Raw genomic sequence first — 22790 nt, 5'->3', positions numbered from 1 at the left:
GCGCCGGATTTGCGGCGCATTTCGGGCGCTTGCAGGGCGCTTTTACTCCCCGCTAGCGGCCGCAAAAGGGTTAAAACCGCTGGCAAAACGCCGGTATCACAGCGCTGCCCCATTGATTTCAATGGGGAGCAGCGGTGGAGGAGCGGTAAACACACCGCTCCTTCACCGCTCCAAAGAAGCTGCTGGCAGGACTTTTTTCTGACGTCCTGCCAGCGCACCGCTGTAGTGTGAAAGCCCTCGGGCTTTCACACTACATACAATGGTGCAGCTTCTTTAGGGCGGATTGCAGGCGCTATTTCTAACGCTATAGCGCCTGCAAAACGCCCTGGTGTGAAAGGGATCTGAGGGTAGATGATGAAGGGTGTGTGCTAATGAGATCAGCTGGTCAACTCCTTCCTGTGTCATGACCTAATATCTGACCAGGTAGTAAGGCAAACTTAATTGAGCAGTGTGTTTAAACAGCTATGAAGAGAGTGAGGTAAGCCTGTGTAAAATTATTGGAAAGCTGTTTTATTTTTGCAAATAAATTACTGTAATATGGGGGATCATTAGCTCTAGTGGTCAATGTGTTTTCAAGTGATTCACGGTAGTCAGGAACTATATTTTAAGGGGCTGGTAGCCCATTTTTATTTAAAGGCAAATAAAAAGTCTTTAACATAAAGGTTTCCCATGCAGGGGTTCTTCTCCAGTAAATACCCAAATGGAAAATGCTAGCACACCTGGCTCTCTATTGAGCAGTACCTGCTCTTTATGCTAGTCACCCAGCCATAGGTGATAACAATGATTAAGGGCGCTCTGTAAAGAATATTAATCTAAACCACTAATTAGCAAAAAACATATTTTTCTCTTCCTAAACCACTGAATCAAAATGGCTGGAAAAGAAAGTGCTGAAATAATGTGAAGATCACCAAAGTGAAATATATACACATCATAAGAATGATTATACTATAAAAATGGTGGACATCAGTAAACCACCATACATAATAATAATAATTGACAATGTAAAGTCCCAATAAAGTGTCTCTACGAAGAATGAATTCTGTCGAATTCTGCCGATCCGAAAGGTGAAAAACAAATAATAATCGTGATATAGCAGCGGTTAGCAACAACTCGGAAGAAAACTTGCGACTCCCTCCACCATGAACGTAGAACTACACCAGTAGTGATAATACAAGTCCAAACTGCTTACCAGATCCGTTTGACCACTTTAATTAAAAAGTAAGTCAAACAACGCTTGTACAGGATAATGCCTGCTCATATGGATACCAATGCAGATGATGTTAGATGGTGTGTCTCTCTTCACAGACTCAAGCGGGAAATGTGAAAAAATACAAAAAAATCTGTACAATATTTTTGGCTGTTGTCTGTAAAATAATGCACACACATTTTCTTTTCTTGATAAAACCTGCCTAGTTTCTCACTTTAAATGGTAGCCTAATGAGGCTGTCTATGTACTGTGCATCAACTGTATAATATTTCTGGCTATTGTCTGTGAATTAAGGAAACATTTTTTTTACTTTGTGATCAAATCAGCTTAGATCCCTGTTAAATTGCAGCCTAATAAAGTTGCTTGCTTGCTGTGTTTTGATTGTATCTGGCTATTGTTTCTGAAATTTTACATTCTAATTTCTTTTCATGTTAAAACCAGCCTCATCTCTCCCTCTTACATTGCGGCCTGATCAAACTGCTTACATATTGTGCAGAAACTGTACAATATTTGTGATTATTGCACGTGAAATATTACACAATTTTTTTTTTTTTTCTTAGAAAATCTGCCTCATCTCTTCCTCTTAAATGGCACCCTAATAATGCTGTCTACATGCTGTACATTGACTAAATGTGGCCTAGTGTGCTTTGACTGTACAATAGTTTTGGCTTTTGTCTGTGAACAAATATACTCTAATTTTTATTTCTTTGTAAAGATTTGCTCGGTCACCCTTATACTAATAAGGTTGATTATATGTAGGTAATCGATTGCACAACATTTATGTGTAGCCAGGTGCTTGGCTAAGAATGGAAAGTAAGAGAAACACTGGCTGCAGTGCTCTCTGTAACTGCTGACTTGCGGTGCTGAACTGGTTAACAGCTGTATCAGTGAGAGGACAGAAACTGCCGAGCAAGAAGAGTTCAATGAACTGAGTCAGGCAGCACTGCACTGAGAACTGTAGTCCAGAGGAGAGAGACTCTAATGTATTCATGAGCTTTTAAACTGTATTTCCCAGAGAAAGATTGCCAGGAAGAAGCTGTGTAGGCCGTACAAAATACAGCTTCCTCTTGCCATGAGGGAAACCAGAGTGAGCACACCTGCCTTTTTGGGTGTGCCCCCATCTGATACAAACCCATGACCTGAGCCAGAGAGTGAGGACTGGTCCTTGGGGTGTCTGCACCAAGAGACTGAGCCAGTCCCAGGATACAGTCTCTGCTGTGCTGCAGACCAGAGTTGCCCCAGGCACCCCACAATGATCTGACATCTAATCAGAGGGACCGCTGCTGCTTTGTCACTGGGTCTGGTGGGAGGGCCTTGTTGTCATAACCTGTTGCTAATTGAGAGACTGAGCCCTTTAAGAACTGACTACACTGTTGCCTGGTAGCCTCATTGCTGCCTGCAGGTTTTATTGGGATTGTTCTTATATGCACCAATAGGTCCCAATGTTATTCGGCTTAAAAGTTAGGACTGAAGTTTCAGTTGCTACACAGACTTTTGCCAATTTCTTAGTTTAAGAGGTACCTCTCAGGAGACACTGCACCATATCCTAGCTGCAAGTATTTCTCTACCAGCTTTGCACAGCTAGAGAGTGACATTTTTGCCTATTCTTCTTTGCAAAATAGCTCAGCCTCTGTCAGATTGGATGGAGAGCATCTGTAAACACCAATTTTCAAGTCTTGCCTTTAGATTCTCAATTGGATTTAGGTCTGGACTTTGACTGGGCCATTCTAATGCCTTGTACACATGGTTGGAAATTCTGACGGAAAAGGTCAGATCGCATTATATTGTTGGAAAATCCGATCGTGAGTGGGCTCTATCGGACTTTTTCCACCGAAAATTCAGACGGAAAAAATTTGAGAGCAGGATCTCAAATTTTCCAAACAAAAAAATCCAATCAGACTTTTTGCGATCGTTTGTAGAGAATTCCGATTGGACAAAGTGCCCCGCATGCTCAGATCAAATTAGGAGACCACAGCTATTGGCTACTAGCCTCAACATAGTCCCATCATAACAAACTAATGCCATCACATTCCAAACTATCGGATTTTCCGACAACTTTGTCCGACCATGTGTATACAACACCAGTTTTGGACAAAATCCGTCGGAAATTATCCGACAGATTTGGTGATCGGAATGTCCGACCGTGTGTACGGGGGCTAACACATGAATATGCTTTGATATAAACCATTCCATTGCAGCTCTGACTGTATGTTTAGGGCAGTGTTTCTCAACTCCTGTCCCTGCTGAAGAAAAGCATCTCCACAACATGATGCTGCTGCCACCACCATGTTCCACGGTGTGGATGGTGTGTTCACGGTGATGTGCAGTGTTCGTTTTCTGCCACACATAGCGTTTTGCTTTCAGGCCAAAAGGTTGAATTTTGGTCTCATCTGACCAAAGCACCTTATTCCACATGTTTGCTGTGTCCCCCACATCCCCACATGGCTTCTCACAAACTGCAAACTGGACTTCTAATGGCTTTCTTCTTGCCACTCTTCCATAAAGACCAGATTTGTGGAGAGCACGACTAATAGTTGTCCTGTGGACAGATTCTCCCCCCTGAGCTGTGGATCTCTGCAGCTCCTCCAGAGTTACCATGGGCCTCTTGGCTGCTTCTATAATTAATGCTCTCCTTGCCCGGGCCTGTCAGTTCGGGTGGATGGCCATGTCTTGGTAGGTTTATGGTTGTGCCATACTCTTTCCATTTTCGGATGATGGATTGAACAGTGCTCCGTGAGATGTTCAAAGTTTGGGATGTTTTTTATAACCTAACCCTGCTTTAAACTTCCCCACAGCTTTATGACTGACCTGTCTGGTGTGTTCCTTGGCCTCAATGATGCTGTTTGTTCACTAAGGTTCTCTAACAAACCTCTGAGAGCTTCACAGAACAGCTGTATTTATACTGAGATTAAATAACACACAGGTGGACTCTATTTACTAATTAGGTGACTTCTGAAGGCAATTGGTTTCACTAGATTTTAGTTAGGGGTATCAGAGTAAAGGGGGCTGAATACTAATGCACCCCACACTTTTTAGATATTTATTTGTAAAAAAAATGTGAAAACCATTTATCATTTTCCTTCTTCTTCATAATTATGTGCCAATTTGTGTTGGTCTATCACATAAAATCCCAATAAAATACAATTACTTTTTGGTTGTAACATGACTAAATGTGGAAAATTTCAAGGGGTATGAATACTTTTTAAGGCATTGTATTTGCTTTGTAAGAATAAATCATCTCTAATGTTGGGTGTCCTACATGTGTTGATGCTGGCGCATTATGTAAAATTATTGGAACCATTTTTTACATTTTAGAATGGCGTGCCTTCAGACTGTCCATAATTTTAAAGGGTGCCTTGACTGAAAAAAGGTTGAGAAACACTGGTCTAGTGGACTGCATCACCATTCATTCTAATTCATACCAAGATATTGAGTTAATTTACAGCTAAACCGTGTGTCTAATTTTATCTATTGTCCTTTTCTTATATGTGCTTGCAGGGACTTTCATTCTACCAATTGAGATTGTTCTTGGAGTTAAGGCACAGAACAGAGAACCCAAAATACCAAGTGACTGCTGTGGGAATAGCATTACTTATGGCTATTAGGTCTCAAAAAATACACTCTCATTTAATTCCATGATAAAAAAAAAACACCTAGTTTTTCCCACTTTCATTGCAGCTAAATCATATATTAACATTGCAGCTAAAATATATTATCATTTTATTCCAGAATAAAAACTCATCGTCTCATCTTTGGTATATAGGATTGTGGTTTTGAAGTGTTTTTGGTGTACTCTGTTTTAACAATATATTGGGAAACTACAAAAAAGAAGTTCACAAACTATATTATTAAAATGTTGTGCAACAGTTCAATTGCAGACTTACTTTTTTAAAGTTCATTTTGCGATAGCTTTTAGATCTGTTGTGGCTGCTCCTTCCACCAGCCAATTCAGACCTATTAATGCACGATAAAAAAAGAAATCAGGTGTTGCAGCCAAAACTACATAAAATTTGCCTTTTTTTCAAGTTGAAAAGAATCACAATGGTGTGCTGCAATAATGTATAAGTTAAAAAAAATAAAAAATACTGTGCATGCAAAATATGATGCCAGATACAGTGTTGTTGACCCTGTAATCAGGCATGTACTGGCCATCGGAACTACCGGGAGTTTCCCGGTGGGCCGATTGCTCAGTGGGCCACTCTGATGTAAGGGGGCTGGTGATGGGACACTCTGATGTAAGGGGGCTGGTGATGGGACACTCTGATGTAAGGGGGCTGGTGATGGGACACTCTGATGTAAGGGGGCTGGTGATGGGACACTCTGATGTAAGGGGGCTGGTGATGGGACACTCTGATGTAAGGGGGTGCTGATGGGACACTCTGATGTAAGGGGGTGCTAATGGGACACTCTGATGTAAGGGGGCTGCTGATGGGACACTCTGATGTAAGGGGGTGCTGATGGGACACTCTGATGTAAGGGGGTGCTGATGGGACACTCTGATGTAAGGGGGCTGCTCATGGGACACTCTGATGTAAGGGGGCTGCTCATGGGACACTCTGATGTAAGGGGGCTGCTCATGGGACACTCTGATGTAAGGGGGCTGGTGATGGGGCACTCTGATGTAAGGGGGCTGGTGATGGGACACTCTGATGTAAGGGGGCTGGTGATGGGACACTCTGATGTAAGGGGGCTGGTGATGGGACACTCTGATGTAAGGGGGCTGGTGATGGGACACTCTGATGTAAGGGAGTGCTGATGGGACACTCAAAATGTAAGTGGGCCGGTCTGAATGAAGTCCAGGGAAAAATTTCTGTCCCAGTCCAGCCCTGCCTGTAATTGAAAGGATTGGTGCTTTTCCTGTGTTGCCTTCAAAGTCACATAAAATAGAGGACCCTGCTGTACATTTGTTTTTCCATTGAACATGTTCCCCATGGTAATGCCTAGCTCCCAGTAACCTTTGCTTGACAATTCCTTGTTTATTCGTCTTGAAAATAGACTTCCATAGAGTTCAGATTTAAGCTCAAATATTTTTAACTTTATGATGGTTTGGATGAACGACCTGCAAACTCAACCTAGACACATTCACTCTTCCCTAATTAAGATGTGAGAAGCTTGTTGAAAAGGGGCGTCCATTCCAAATTATAATGTAAAATGAGAGCTTTGGTTTTCAGGTAGAAATTAAGCTGGAACATCTGAGGCATGCACGATTTAACAAATTGTAATGAAAAACGGGTAGGAACGTTTTTAGTCTTTGTAGCACCCTCCTCTAAATAGGTGGCTAAGGTATATTTACTTATTTTGGCTTTACTGCAGTCAGTGGATCAGTAATCAATTGTTTTGGTCTAGTCAGGGTTTCCTAAGCTAGGTGTTTGAATTCTCACACCTGGTTCTGGAAGAAGACTCCAGAATATAAGAGTGAGGAGAGTCAAATGGCCAGTATGAATATTTATCATGCCCCAGCCAATCCCTGTATGGAGGAATTTAAAAGGTTTAAATGTTTGGGAGGACTTTCCAGTGTGATATGTCCTCTTAAGTGAGGGTTCCAGTTCTACTAGGGCTGGAACCCCTGGGAGATAGCCAGTGAGACAAGAAATGGGCACTTTGGGCCTCAGCAGGAGCTGGGCTGAGGGCCTGGAGAAGATTGCTAAAGAGTTATTCTGTGAGGAACTACCTGTGGATGCGTGGTAGACAGCTCCTGGTAGACAGCTCCTGGTAGACAGGTGGTAGACAGCTCCTGGGACATTGTGAGTAAAGACCTTGCTGTGGTCTCTTGGGTGTACAAGTGCTAGGAGGGAACTACTTTTTAAGGTATACTATATGGACCAGGACTACTTTTATAGAGTTGTAGATAACTGGCCATCCCCCTTACCTACAGGAAAGGCTACATAGAGAAGATTAGTGAAAGGCTGTCCTCCTGTAACTCTTGCTATTGTTTTTGAGTATTCTGAACCATTGAACCCCTCGTCTGCTTCAAGTTATTCAGCAATAAATTCTAAAAAGACATCCCCTAGATTGAGCCTGTATTGTTTGTGTGCATCGGACTGTGCAACCTCTGTACTAGCAGGGGGGACCAGGGTACATTCTCAGTGGCCCCTCTGTGGGTGAGAGCTACATCTACAAATACATCCATCTGCAGAGTCCATCTTACAAAGGAATGAGCAAAACACAAGCTGAAGGGTTATTTGATTGAAAAGCATTGCATGATGAGTTTCTTCAGAGCCTGTTTCACATCTTGGTTCCTTAGGCTGTATATAAAAGCATTCAGCATAGGTGTAATGATGGTGTAAGCCATGCTAACAATGCGGTCATACTGGGAGGAGTAGTCTGATGAGGGGCGGAAGTAAATAAAAATAATGGTACCATAGAACAGGCAGGTCACAATGAGATGAGAAGAACAGGAGGAAAAGGCTTTGCTGCGGCTGCTCCTGTTTTTCATATTCAGGATAGCCCTTGCAATAAGCCAATAGGAGATGAGTACAAAAATAAATGGAATAGTAACAACCATAGAACCTTCTGTGAAAATAATGAGCTCTTCTAGTGCAGTACTGGAGCAGGACAGTCCAATGAGGGGTGTCACATCACAGAGGAAGTGGGGGATCAGTCTGTCCTCACAGTAGGTTAATTGTGACACATTATAAGTGTGCAATAATGAATGTAGAGATCCTGCCACCCAACAACTACCATTCAGTATCAACAAAAGCTTGCCATTCATTATTAATGTATAGCGTAAGGGGTAACAAATAGCCAAATATCGATCAAACGCCATGACTGACAGAAGAAGGCTCTCAGTGGAGCCCAGAAGAATGAAGAAAAACATCTGCAGGAAACAGCCATGGAAGGAGATGGAGGCTCCTCCATGAAGAATGGTGGACAGAAGCGTGGGAGCCGTCACTGTAGTGAAAGAAATGTCCACCGCAGACAGGTTCCCTAAGAAAAAGTACATTGGTGTGTGCAACTGCGGAGAATGTTTAATAGAACTTATTAAAAGTAAGTTAGCAGTCCATGTGAGGGTGTATATGACCAGGATGATGGAGAAGAAAGCAGCATGGTTGTAGTGAAGGTCTGAGAAGCCCAGAAGAACAAAATCGGAGGTTATATTGACTTTTTCCATTAAAAAATTACAATAATTTAAAACTTGATACCAAATTCTTCCAATCCATTTGTTTGCTTATTTTTATCTTTCTATCTTCTTGATACAGTATTTCTGACAAAGGACATGATAAACGGCTTATAAATAATAAACGGTTTATATGGCTGTTTATTTCTTGAAACAATCTACCTAATGAGCCACTAGCACCTTCTTCCAAAAACCAATCCACGTTTTCCTGCTTTTACAGTCAAAGTGTTTTTGTGTCTTTTGAAGTGATATTAAATTGAACTGATGTCCCTAGGAAAAAAAATAAACTATAGCACTTTAAGCTCCGATATCTCATAGATTATCTGGGGGCTCCTAAAGCCCAATTTGCTCTTTAAAGAAGAACTCTCAACTCCATTTTTATGATTGTGTTTGGTTCCCCTGGGGACAAATGACATGGTATTTGTTCCACTTCCTTAAACATTGCAATGCCCCGTACACACCATCCGACTTTCCGACAACAAAACCGTGGATTTTTGATTGAAGGATGTTGGCTCCAAATTGTCTTGCTTACACACGGTCACACAAATATTGGCCAACAATTATGAACTTGGGAATGTGGTGACATCAGTGGAGTAGCGTGGGTTGTCAGCACCCAGAGCAAGGCAAATAATTTGCGCCCCCTAACCTGCGGACTTTTAGCACTCCCGAGTCCCTTCCAATACATTAGTACTGACCTACCTGATTCCTATACGGACCATTACACTAACCTACTTGATTTCAACACTGACCAACCTGATTCCTTTACTGACCATTACACAATACACTGACCACTATACTATACTGTCCACTACACTGAGAACTACACTGACCACTATAGTATACTGTCCACTACACTGAGAATTACACTGACCACTACACTACACTGACCACTATACTATACTGTCCATTATACTATACTGTCCACTACACTACATTGACCACTATACTATACTGTCCACTACACTGAGAACTACACTGACCACTACACTACACTGACCACTATACTATACTGTCCACTACACTATACTGACCACTACACTATACTGTCCACTACACTATACTGTCCACTACACTATACTGTCCACTACACTATACTGACCACTGCACTATATTTTCTACTATACTACACTGACCACTACACTATACTGTCCACTACACTGACCACTACATTATACTGTCCACTACACTATACTGACCACTACATTATACTATCCACTACACTGACCACTACACTATCCATTACACTATAATGACCACTACACTATACTATCCACTACACTGACCACTACACTATCCACTACACTATACTGACCACAATACTGACCACTATACTGTCCTGCCTATAGTCTTCCTATACTGACACTACATATACGGTGCCCCCCCCCCCCCCCCAGTTCATCCACTCCTCATCTTCTTGTCCTGCATCAGTCCAGACTCCAGAGGATAGGAGGAGGAGGAGACAACGCCCCAATGGCTCACACTTTCCAGTGCTTGTCGGCCACCATGGGGGTCATGTGCGGAGGCGGGACTTCAGGAGCAACTGCAATCATGGACAGGCCAGCCCCACACCGCACATGACCCCCATGCGCCCAATCACAAGGCGCCGGATACTGAACATGGTGGCTGCAGCGTGGGGGACACAGGAAATTAAAATTAGGAGGAGGCAGCACTGTGACACTACTGGCACGAAATTGCACCCTCCTAAATGTTGTGCCCTGGGGGCCACGGCACGCCCCGCACCCCCCACGCTACGCTACTGGGTGACGTACAAGATGTACGATGAGCAAAGAAAAAGAAAGTTCAATAGCCAGTGAGGCTCCTTCTGCTTGATTCCGAGCATGCGTGAACTTTTGTGCGTCTGACTTGTGTACACACGATCAGAAATTTTGACAACAAAGGTTTGTTGGGGGGAAATTTGAGAACCTGCTAGCCAACATTTGTTGGCGGAAAGCCTGACAATAAATGTTCAATGGAGCATACACATGGTCGGACTTTCAGCCAACATGCTCACATCCAACATTTGTTGTATTGGGAAATCCGATCGTGTGTACGGGGCATAAGGCTAACTGTGAGGTTGGACAAGGCACCCCTCCTCCCTCCATGGTTGTCCAACAAAGCAGCTAGCTTGGATATGGCTGGTTTTCTAAATGGCAAATTTCTCTATCTCCAAGTGCTCGCCGGGAATGTTTTTAACTGAGAATCTCCCCGCTACCCCTGCATTCCACGCATGTTTCAGGCAAGTGCTTGTAGATGGAGAAAATTGACATTTGTCAATGTAGCCGTGGAGCTGTGCTGTCAGATGGTCATGGAGGAAGGAGGGGTGTCCTGTCTGCGCTCACAGCTAGGCTTTATACAGCACATAGAAAGATGCAATGAACTACTGCATGTACGTTGTCTTCAGAACACATGAATACAAAATCAAAGTGAGACTTCATATTTAATGTACTCATCATTTCGCTTCTGTGGTCACTGACTGTGGCCTACTCCCTCCCTAACTTCTGCCTTACTAGTAACTAGCATGTAAGGTAGGTGGGGTGTGGTCTTCACATCCTCCATGGTTCCCTCCTGTCTACGCTCAGTACACAAGGCCTACTCCCTCCCTAACTTCTGCCTTACTAGTAACTAGCATGTAGGGTAAGTGGGGTGTGGTCTTCACATCCTCCATAGGTCCCTCCTTGTTGGGTGCCAAGCAAAGGTCACATGAGAGGCCTACTCTAGGGTGGGTTCTTCTGGTCTACATAGGCACTTTGAATAGGGTCTCTGCCTAACATGGGGGGGGGGGTACCTTTACTAGAAGAGCTGACTGCTCTCTAATAAACTCTTTCGATGTTTGTGTACATCACCACGCTCACTTGTGCAATTAGGATGGACATACAGAGCCCATGCCCTCTCCACTTGTCCAGTGTTTTACCACTACCTTACTCCCAGTAATGGTATGGGGTGTTACCATGCACCACTTCACCTAACTCTTTCCCTTCCATACCTGTGCACAGGATAAGGGCCCTGGCGGTGCAGATCTGCTCCCGTTGCTATGGGATATGGATGGCTGCTGAAGGAGTGCCGACAACATCTCCCTCTCTGCAAGAGGCTATCTCACCTCTCACATGTACATCCTTATGACAGACTGCTAGAGAGACCTTCCTTACCCCTTGGTAAACCCTGTATCTTCACACTGTATTGACTCTAGTAGCATTGTCTAGACATGTGCGGTCCGTTTCGTTCCAAATTGAAATTTGGACAAATTTTTCATTATTCAGAAATTCGGATATATCCAAATTCCCAAATTACAATAGTAATGAATTTAAACAAATCCTAAATAACTTTTCAAACCGAATTTGAATTCCAATAGTTTGTCAATCAAATTTGAATTTCCGAAAAGAATAAAATAGAATAGAAAATAAAGAAATTGAATAGAAAAGAATATAATAGAAAATTAGAATAGAATAAAGAAAAAACAGGACAGATTACGAAATAAAAGAACAGAAAAAAATTTGAATAGAAAAAAATAATATATAGAGTAAAACAGAACAAAATAGATTAGAGAATAAAAGAATAGAATAAAATAAAATAGAAAATGAAGGAATAGAATAAAAAATAAAATAGAATATAACCATCTTCTGAAATTCACATTTTGAATAGAATAGATAAGAATAGAAAAGAATAGAAAATTATAGAATAGAAAATACAATGATAGAATATAAAATAATAGACTAAACACTAGGAAAGAATGGAATAGAATCGAAAGACTATAACAATATAAAATTTGAATCTCAAATATAATAAATTTGAATTTTGAATAGAAAAAAAATGAATTTGAATAAAATACAAAAGAACAGACTATCATATAAAAAAAAAAACAGAATAGAAAATAAAAAAAATAGAATAAAAAAAAAAACAATAGAATATAATAAAATAGAAAGAATATAACAATCTTCTGAAATTCAAAATTTTAATAGAATAGAAAAGAATAGAACAGAATAGAAAAGAATAAAATAGAAAATAAAATTATAGAATAGAAAAGAATAGCGTAAAGAATAAGAAAGAATGGAAAAGAATAGAAAGAATATAACAATATAAAATTTGAATTTTGAATAGAAAAAAATTTGAATTTGAATGAAATACAAAAGAAAAGACTATAATAGAAAATAAGAGAATAAAAAATAAAAAATAGAATAGAAAAAAAAAAACAATAGAATAGAATGGAATAGAAAGAATATAACCATCTTCCAAAATTTTTATTTCAAATAAATTTGATTTCGAATGGAATTCAATTTGAATGAAATTTGATTCAAATTCAAATAGAATTAGAAAAATGTGAATCAATTTGAGTTTGAATAAATTAAACGAATTCCTAAAATGAATTTACAAAATTAAATGCATTTAACTATACAAATTTATTTAAATAACAAAACAAAACTATTTTTTTCATTCTGCACATGTATACCATTGTCTTCATACCCCAATGAGTGACCCAAACTTTAACTATATGTACTGGTTACTTGCATTACATGCTTTGAGTAACTTCAGACCAGGCAAAGACAAAGTTTCAAACACTTTACTTGAACAAATTACCATGATGACATATACAGACAACAGTCCTAAATACAGTGGTTATGTCTCTTACATCCCTAATCCCTAACTAAGGCTTGCGGCTGCCCCAGCATACCTGCATAGGAAAGAGTCAATTCTTGGCAGAGTCCATGTATGATATTATCAGGAAGGACTGTAAGTCCCAGCGATCTTCCTAGGCAGTGGGAACTCTGACCTCAGCATTGCACTGGAAATCCAGACTCTTGCAACATGAGTGAGCAGGTCTGACCAAATGGAACCGAACTGGCAGAATGGCAACAAATACCCCCCCCCCCCTCTTTCCCAATGGTACAGGCCTCCATTCCTTTTATAGCACACAAGACAGGGGGGTTGGACCCAGGAAAAACCCACCAAGATAGACTCGGGAACCACAATTAACTTCCACCTTCCCAGCTGGGGCAGCATTGACCACTACCGGCCTATAAGTGAACACAATGCATCAGTCTCAAGGGAATAAGCCAGAATCAGTGGCCACAGAAGATGGCGGTAGCATTATAGAGTGACCCACATTATACAGGGAGGTACCACACTTTGAGATAAGTGGCTGTTTACTTTTTGTTTTAGAAAGTAACTCTTTCTAAGAGTAAGTTTGTTGAGAAAAAAACATTCCCCTCTGAGTGATCTCTGTACATTACAAGGATTATAACCACCTTTGTTGCAGATTCCTATCTTTTGTTATTCTGAAGTAATCCCTGTTTGTTCCTCTGTGCCTCTGTGCTCAGTGGTTCTAATGGGAGGGGTTTCATGATTATCGATCAGCTGTGCAGCTGCAGAGTACTAATCAGGAAATCTGCAGGGATTTGCTGAATCCCTTTAGATGTGCTCCTATTGGGTAGGGATGAGCTTGGTGTTCGAGTTGAACTCTGAGGGGCCGTTCGCGCCAAATTTGTGTGGCGCTCATGCCCCACAATGCATTGTGCCATCACAGTGCATTGCTGGCTCATGATTGGCCAAGCATGCACTGTGACCCCACATGCTTGGCCAATCACAGCGCCTGCAGCGAGGAGAGCCATAATTGCCCACAGGTAGGATGCTTGTGGCCAATTATAGCTCAGGGGGTTTAGTACACGCCCCACACTATATAAGGCCGCCAGCGCGGCGACCTTGTGTAGTGTGTTCCGGCGTCTGCAGGAGTTAGTGGGTGTTGTGTGCCTCCAGCGCAGTATACACCTGTATCTACCCTTTATTGCTATTCTCTAATAGAGCGATCTGCAGGAGTTAGTGGGTGTTGTGTGCCTCCAGCGCAGTATACACCTGTATCTACCCTTTATTGCTGTTCTTTAATAGAGCCATCTGCAGGAGATAGTGGGTGTTGTGTGCCTCCAGCGCAGTATACACCTGTATCTACCCTTTATTGCTGTTCTCTAATAGAGCCATCTGCAGGAGTTAGTGGGTGTTGTGTGCCTCCAACGCAGTATACACCTGTATCTACCCTTTATTGCTGTTCTCTAATAGAGCCATCTGCAGGAATTAGTGGGTGTTGTGTGCCTCCAGCACAGTATACACCTGTATCTACCCTTTATTGCTGTTCTCTAATAGAGCCATCTGCAAGAGTTAGTGGCTGTTGGGGCTACCCATGCCATTTTTCTCAATGATTTTCATCCATATTGCCGGAACCAGATATTACATTAAAAACGCAAGCAATTTTAAATTACTTTTTTTCTGTTAAATGTAATTTTGTGCAGGGACTGTTCTAAACACAGGAAATAGGTGCTACTTCACAGGCATACTATAGACACCCCCCAGGCACAGCATTTAAAGGAATATTTCACTTTTTTTTCACTTTAATCGTCATTAAAATCAGTGCTCCCGAAAAAACAGCCTTTTTTAAAAACAATTTTGGCCTTAACCCATGTCCCCTGGGGCAGGAGCCAGGTCCCCAAACCCTTTTTTAAGACAATATCTTGCATATTAGCCATTAAAATTAGCACGTTTTATTTTGAACGTTCGAGTCCCATAGACTTCAATGGGGTTCTAAAATTCGCACACATTTTTGGTCCGTTTGAAAGTTCTGGTGCGAACCGAACCAGGGGGTGTTCGGCTCATTCCTACTATTGGGTGTATCTCACCAAAAATGACATTTTTGTTGAAGGGAATGCCTGAAATCTGACTTATATCTTAGTGCAGACTTCTGAGAAAATTGGTGAGCCAATCACACAAGCAGGAAATGATGTTTCTGGGGAGTGGTCAGTACACATTCTGTGTATAGAACAACTCCAGGTAGCAATATAACATTCAATCACAATATGACTTGTGTAGTGATGGACGAACTTCCGACGGGACGTTTCGCGAAAGCGAAATGCGAACGGACCCAAACGTTCGCGAAACCGAACGTTCGCCGCGGGCCCCATTGACTTCAATGGGAGGCGAACTTTGCAAACCTTCATGTCGAATTTGCGGCCACGTGGTAATTATTAGGGGGTAAAACGTAGTCCCACCATCTGGACAATGACATAATACATGTATGAGGTGAATTTGGGATCGATAACTACAAGCATTTTTATTTTATTTGGGAAATTGTTCTAACAATTCAGGACTATGGAGCTAATGAAGGCAATGGAGGAGAGGGAAGGTCAGGGACCAGGGTAGGCAAAGAAGAGGGTGCAGGAGATGATCACCAGCAGCGTGACATACCGGAATGACACATGCACCGTGATAGAGGCATCTGACAGCAGCACCGTAATACAGAGCACTGACAGCAGCACCGTGACATACAGCGCTGACAGCAGCACCGTGACATACAGCGCTGACAGCAGCACCGTGACATACAGCGCTGACAGCAGCACCGTGACATACAGCGCTGACAGCAGCACCGTGACATACAGCGCTGACAGCAGCACCGTGACATACAGCGCTGACAGCAGCACCGTGACATACAGCGCTGACAGCAGCACCGTGACATACAGCGCTGACAGCAGCACCGTGACATACAGCGCTGACAGCAGCACCGTGACATACAGCGCTGACAGCAGCACCGTGACATACAGCGCTGACAGCAGCACCGTGACATACAGCACTGACAGCAGCACCGTAAGCAGCCCCAGGAGGAAGTCAGCACAGCACAGGGATGGTGTGATCCCCTCATAATAAGAACCCCCAGGAGGAAGTCAGCACAGCACAGGGATAGTGTGATCCCTTCATAATAAGAACCCCCAGGAGGAAGTCAGCACAGCACAGGGATATCATAAGCAGCCCCAGTAGAAATATGACACCGCTCAACCTCTTCAAAGAGGAGGGTAGGGGCATATAGTACGGTGTGCTTTTTTGGGTCAAGGAAGTGAGCAGACTGTACGTCAGTCCCTATACCGCTGAAGGACTGCTGCAGTATAGGGCAGCGGTCAGCAGTGGTGCACGTCAACCCTATCTATTGTGGACCTATAGCGGTCCTTACAGAACAGCAGACTGTACCGCACTCAAGCCTATGTACCGTAGCACCCTATACCAAGTTACCAGTCCTTATAAGAACTTTTGTGGACCAAGCAGGTTGTGTATTAGTGTTTAGCAGACTGTACGTCAGTCCCTATACCGCTGAAGGACTGCTGCAGTATAGGGCAGCGGTCAGCAGTGGTGCACGTCAACCCTATCTATTGTGGACCGATAGCGGTCCTTACAGAACAGCAGACTGTACCGCACTCAAGCCTATGTACCGTAGCACCCTATACCAAGTTACCAGTCCTTATAAGAACTTTTGTGGAACAAGCAGGTTGTGTGTTAGTGATTAGCAGACTGTACGTCAGTCCCTATACCGCTGAAGGACTGCTGCAGTATAGGGCAGCGGTCAGCAGTGGTGCACGTCAACCCTATCTATTGTGGACCGATAGCGGTCCTTACAGAACAGCAGACTGTACCGCACTCAAGCCTATGTACCGTAGCACCCTATACCAAGTTACCAGTCCTTATAAGAACTTTTGTGGAACAAGTGAGTTGTGAATGTTTAGCAGACTGCAGCAGAAGGGCAGCAGTCAAGTATAATATCCTTTCTATATTTGGAAGAAAGAATATTATACATGTACAAGCCTATTACTGTACCACTGATACCAGTCCTGAAAAGAACCTTTGTGGAACTAATAATAACAGCAAGTCTTTAAAATTACCCTCACTGCCTGACAACACTGCTTCCTTCCTGTCCCTATACAAATTGGCAAAAAAAGAGAACGATTAGTGGTTACTGGAACAGCTCTTTTGTGGACCTTGATAGTAACAGCTAATGATGATGATGATGATGATGATGATGAAAGACTAATCTGGCTGTCCCTGTAGCATACACCGTCCTTTCCCTTTCTCTAAACTAACAAAAGACACTCAGGCTGCTGCAAGAATCAGCAGCACAGCAAACCTATCAACACCTAACACCTATACCAGTCCTGAAAAGAACTTTTGTGTACCAAATAGCTAGTGGTTTATCTCTCCCTACTCCACACAGGAACCTGTCCCTATCGTAACAGAAGAAAGAATGTAAAATGGCCACCGGATCGGGTGTATTTATAGGTTAGGGGGAATGTCCAAGTGTCCATGTGCTGTCATGTCTCAATTGGCTGTCCTGTATCACATGATAAACGTGTCACCAAAGGTTAAAGTTCTTGTATACATTAAACACGTAAGTCCGCCGCGGCGAACGACGGAAAAAGGCGTTCGAACGTGCGGACCGCGAATGTCGGAAATTCGCCGCGAAACGACCGCCGGGCGAAACGTTCGTCCATCACTAGACTTGTGTCGCAATTATATATACTATATTATTTTTTCTTTCTTTGCTATATTTTTTCACTGCGAAAGTGGAGTTACCCTTTAAGACTATAGATTTTACCATTAAAGTTTAACCAAAGGAAAAACTTATTTTTCTTTAATTTTGGATGGGGAGGAAAGGAATTAGAACACCTGTCAGATCTTTATTGGTGTTTATATGCCCATTAGGGAGTAGACATGTGAAATTTATTTAGTTCCAAATTTCATTTTTTAACAAATTTCGTCGAATTCCAAATTAATGAAAACCCATTTAACAAATTTTTCCAAATATTTGTAAATTAGACTATTCAAAAATTCATAAATTTGGAAATTCAGAAATTCGAAAATGCAAAATCCCGAAAAATTTAGAAAATTTGAAATAATAACTAATGATAGCTTAACTATTATTAACTATTAAATTATAGATATTGGAATTTCCTTTCAAATTTGGCTGTTAGTGAATGTAACAAATATGAATTTATCCAAAGTTGCGAATTATCTGAAATAATGAATGCCACATCTAAATGATGGCACGTAACTAATTAATAATAATAAATAATAATAATAATATTTTATTATTATTATTATTATTATTATTATTAATTCATTACATTACATTTAGTAGAACAAGGGAAAGATAAATCCCTTGAACACCCTTGAACATCAAAGTTGGTGGGGACTATTACGGTACCCAAGTATAACAAAAGAAGTAATAAAAAGTATAACATTAATTTACATAGAATTTTAGACAATACAAAATACACCACAAAACATTAAAGTAATTGTTGAGTAATGGTCTTATATACAGAGTATTAAGGTTTGCAGGTTTACAATAGGCCCCACAGGGAGACACAATGATGTGGGGTTGGACATGATCCTCGACCGGTTTCGCGGCTTGTGCCGCTTCCTCAAGAGGCGTCACCCATAACATCTAAAGAGGAATATAATCTTTTAATTCTAATTTTAATTTAACATTTCATTTGTTTAGATGTGGAATTAGTTATTTCGGATTATTTGTAACTTTATATAAATTTGTATTTGTTGAGTTCACTAGCAGCCAAATTTGAAAGGAAATTCCAATACCGATAATTTAATGTTTAGTCATTAATAGTAAGTTAGTTATTCTTTCTTGCCCCTTGGTAAACACTGTATCTTCACACTGTATTGACTCTAGTAGCATTGTCTAGACATGTGCGGTCCGTTTCGTTCCAAATTGAAATTTGGACACATTTTTCATTATTCAGAAATTCGGATGCATCCAAATTCCCGAATTACAATAGTAATGCTTTCTGATCCCAGTTGAAGTCCTATTGTTGACGTAACACGTAGGAACCGGAAGTGACGTCTACATCCGGGCAAGACGCTCGGTGGTCTGCTGTGCTTGTGTTTACATTTGTCTGTGAGTAGATATTTTATTTTAAATAAAACTGCGTTTTAAACTACTACACTATGGCGGTACCTTTTGATTTATCCCTCTGAGCCCGGTGACCATATATGAGGAAATTGGAGACATTTGTGCCATTCCCAAGACTCTCCTGTACAGCTACTCCCTGGATCATCCTCTGCTACCTGGTTGTCTTGTGTGATTTTACGCTGCTTATCCTGCAGCGGGGAGGTAATTACCCAGCGCTAGCACTACTGGCACGGATCACCACCAGAGGATCGTCCCCTGTTTTGGCACACTGCACTTTTAATTTTATTTTGCTGCTGCGATTTTTTGAGTTGCATGTCTGCATCTTATTTGGGACACTTTAGCCTGATGCACTGATATCACTGTGTTTCACATATATGGTCTGTACCATATTGTATTTCACTGTTTGCTGCTACAATTCACTTATTTGATTTTATTTGAATATTTCATGCATACGGTTTATGCATTGTGTATGGATGCAGCAATTCTTATTTAAAATTTTGCACTTAGTCACCATTCATTTTTAATTGCCTGTTTTATCCACATATTTTATTTATATGTTCACGTATTTATTGTTTGTGCCGGTCCACACATTCCACATCCACTCACACTTGGTTACTATTTAGAACATTGTTTTCTAATTCTTTTGATTTTTTGATTTGAAAGCGAGCGCACACACCCCCCTTTTAGTTATTCTTTCTTATTTTCTTATTTTCTTTCCTATTTTTGAATTTTTCAAATTTCCGAATTTTCAAAATTACAAATTTTCTAATTTGCGAATTTACAAACTTTCGAAATTCTGATTTTCAAATTTCCGAATTTCCGAAATTACAAATTTTCTAATTCACGATTTTTTTCACCTTTGCCCTTTTTTTAATGCAAAACAAAAAAAAATGAAAATTATAAAAAGTTGTAAATATTAATGGTAAAAAAAAACACAGCAGAAAAATAAGTTATGGGGAAAGGGGAAGGATGTAATTCATGTGGTTGCATAGGCTCAGTTTTTTATTTATTTAATTTTACTAAAATGATAAACATGTTATACTTGCCTATCCTGTGCAAGGACATTGCAAAGAGTGTTCTAGAACCTCATCTTCTGGGGTCCTCCGTTGGTGGTTTACACTTAGCCACCTCTCCATGTGCCCCTATAGGGAGCTGCTTCCTATGATGAAACCTGCTATTGTTTGGTGGTGCCATCTACTACAGCACACTGTGGGCGAGCCTGTAAAGAGTGCGACTGATACAGTACAACTTTTCTGAGATTTTATTTTCTAGTCTCGTTTGCAACGCATTGGAAAAAATTGTGTATTTTTTATTTATTTTTTTACAATATTTACCAGTGCCATATGCAGCCTTCAGCATTGGGCATTTGGTTCTTTTAAAGTGGTTTTCTATTGAACAATTTTTTTTTTTAATTTAAGGTTTTGACAAAAAAGCCCTGTGAGGAATGACTGGAAGAAGATCTGGGCTCACAAAAAAACATTGTTGTGTGTCTTTTACATCGACAATAAAGGCCTCTTATTCTGTTCTCTACTTCTATGCAAGAGAACCAACAGACCATTGTTGGGCTTCCATAAACATGCCATAAAATTGTTAATTGTGTGTTTTTTTTATCCTGTTGAGATACCAGCAGTACATTTCTACCAGCCGATTTACATACGGTGCAATAACACATCATATTCTCTGCCCAAGCCTGTGAAGCCCTGTCCATTGGTGCAAAGAGCTGAATCTAACACCTCAATAATACCAAGGAGGCCACCAATGTTCTTCAGTAATGCATAATTTTTTTTAAACCCATATTGGATTCCCAGTGTCACCTACCATATCCTACAGCAAGACAGAGATCTGCTAGTCATGAGCAGCTCTCCGTATACCATATATAATACACGGCTTATTTATTTTAGAAAACTGGAAGTCACAAGGGAATGTTGCTTCTCTTAATTATGTTTTCAGAATTCTCTTGTGTTTTTGCTAGCTGAGGGTTTTTATGAATACTAAAAATAATAATAATTTCTCTATCATTATTATCTTTTAATTACAAATTATCATGGTTTACTTTTTCTTCAGAAAAGTCAAATTATTTTAAATATAATAAAAAGTTAAGCCTTAATCAATATCAATAAAAATGCTATAACGGCAAAATTATGTGGACACCCTTCCAAATGATTGAGTTCACCTTTTCATAGCTATTGCTACAGCATACCAAGACATATTAGACATCTTTTGTAGTAGCAGTTTATGGAAGGCTCCTTTCTGTTTCAGCATGACTGCACCCCTAAGTACAAAGCCATCTCCATACACTGTAGACATGGTTTTGACCAGTTTGGTGTGCAGGAACTTGAGTGTTCTGCATTGAACCTTGACCTCAACCCTACTTGATACCTTTGGGGTGACTTGGAACACCAATTGTAAGCCAGGTCTCCTCATCCCACATCAGAACCTGACCTCATAAATGTCCTTGAGTGAGATATGTTATATTGAAGTGGTAATGTATATTGTAATGTTTGTACGTTGATATAATGCTGAAAAAGTTGCTTTATCTATAGATTGCCGTTGCCACATGTGAGCTATGGTTAAAGCTGAGCTCTGGGAAGACATGTAAAAGTATTATTATTATACACGATTTATATAGCACCAACGGTTTACACAGTGCTTTACAATATATAGGGGGGACAACACAATTACAGTACAATACAAAAGGTACAGGAGGGTCCTGCTCATACAGCTTACATTCTAAATGGAGGGGGTGGCGGTACAAAAGGTAATATCTGCAGAGAATGGTTTGATGGGGGTAGCTCAGGGGCAGTTAGGTGGGTGTGGGATAGGCTTTCCTAAATAAATGAGTTTTCAGGGATCTCCCAAAGGTGGATCGGGTAGGGACTGATCGGATATACTGGGGCAGGGAGTTCCAGAGGATGGGAGAGGCTCTGGAGAAGTCTTGAAGGTGAGCATGGGAGGAGGTAACAAGGGAGCTAGAGAGCAGGTGGTCCTGGGAGGAGCGGAGGGGACGATTTGGCCGATATCTGCAAATGAGGTTGGTGATGTCGATGGGGGAGATGTTTCGAATGGCCTTGCAAAACTACAAGTCCCATCATGCCTCTTGTTAAAGGGGGCTTCCAGATTCTGATAAGCATCCCGCCTGCAGTCCCCCACAAGCACCAGCCAGGGTTGTGGGGAAGAGGCCCTTGTCTATGGTTAACATTTTGAATTTTACACATTGGGGTAGGGGGAGCCATTGAAGGGATTGACAGAGAGGATCAGCAGTCATGGATCGATTAGTGGGGTGTATTAGTCTAGCAGCAGAATTCATAACAGACTGAAGGGTGGATAGTCTGCTTAAGGGTAGGCCATTAAGGAGAGAGTTGCAGTAGTCAAGGAGGGAAGTAATCAAGGAGTGAATAATTTGCTTTGTGGTGTCATTAGTCAGGAAGGGTCGAATTCTGGAGATGTTGCCGAGGTTTAGGCGGCAAGCTTTAGCCAGTGATTGGATATGGGGGCTGAAGGAGAGGTCAGAGTCAAGGACTACACTGAGGACTGGCATGTGTGGAGGGACCAATGGTTGTGTTGTTGATATTAATGGGGAAGTCACGGGGGTGGACCGTAAAGGAGGAAATATAACAAGCTCAGTTTTAGAAAGATTGAGTTTGAGAAAGTAGTGTGACATCCATACTGATATGTCATTCAGTAAGTTTGAGATCTGTGAGGAGATTGAGGGGGTGAGTTGAGGAGTGGAGAGATAGATC

General features: G+C 41.3%; 1 protein-coding gene across 2 annotated transcripts; it reads right to left on the bottom strand.

Moving 5' to 3' along the window:
* Positions 1–560: 560 nt before the first annotated feature.
* On the bottom strand, positions 561–20948 carry LOC143927244 (olfactory receptor 1f45-like). Of its 2 annotated transcripts, none has more exons than XM_077451245.1 (2): positions 20869–20948; positions 561–8411 (listed from the first exon to the last, which is right to left on the bottom strand). In XM_077451245.1, the coding sequence occupies exon 2, from the start codon at positions 8316–8318 to the stop codon at positions 7386–7388; it is 933 nt and encodes a 310-aa protein (XP_077307371.1). In that variant the 5' UTR covers positions 8319–8411; positions 20869–20948; the 3' UTR covers positions 561–7385. The 2 variants fall into 2 exon arrangements, with proteins under 2 accessions (XP_077307371.1, XP_077307370.1); XM_077451244.1 differs by having other exon boundaries at positions 561–8594; positions 20869–20909.
* Between the last annotated feature and the right edge of the window lie 1842 nt (positions 20949–22790).

This window comes from Lithobates pipiens, unplaced genomic scaffold (assembly GCF_037356315.1).
Source record: "Lithobates pipiens isolate NorthernLeopardFrog02 unplaced genomic scaffold, aLitPip1_a1.2 Scaffold_23, whole genome shotgun sequence".
Classification (NCBI taxonomy): domain Eukaryota; kingdom Metazoa; phylum Chordata; class Amphibia; order Anura; family Ranidae; genus Lithobates; species Lithobates pipiens.
This window is presented reverse-complemented; position numbering and strand designations above follow the sequence as displayed.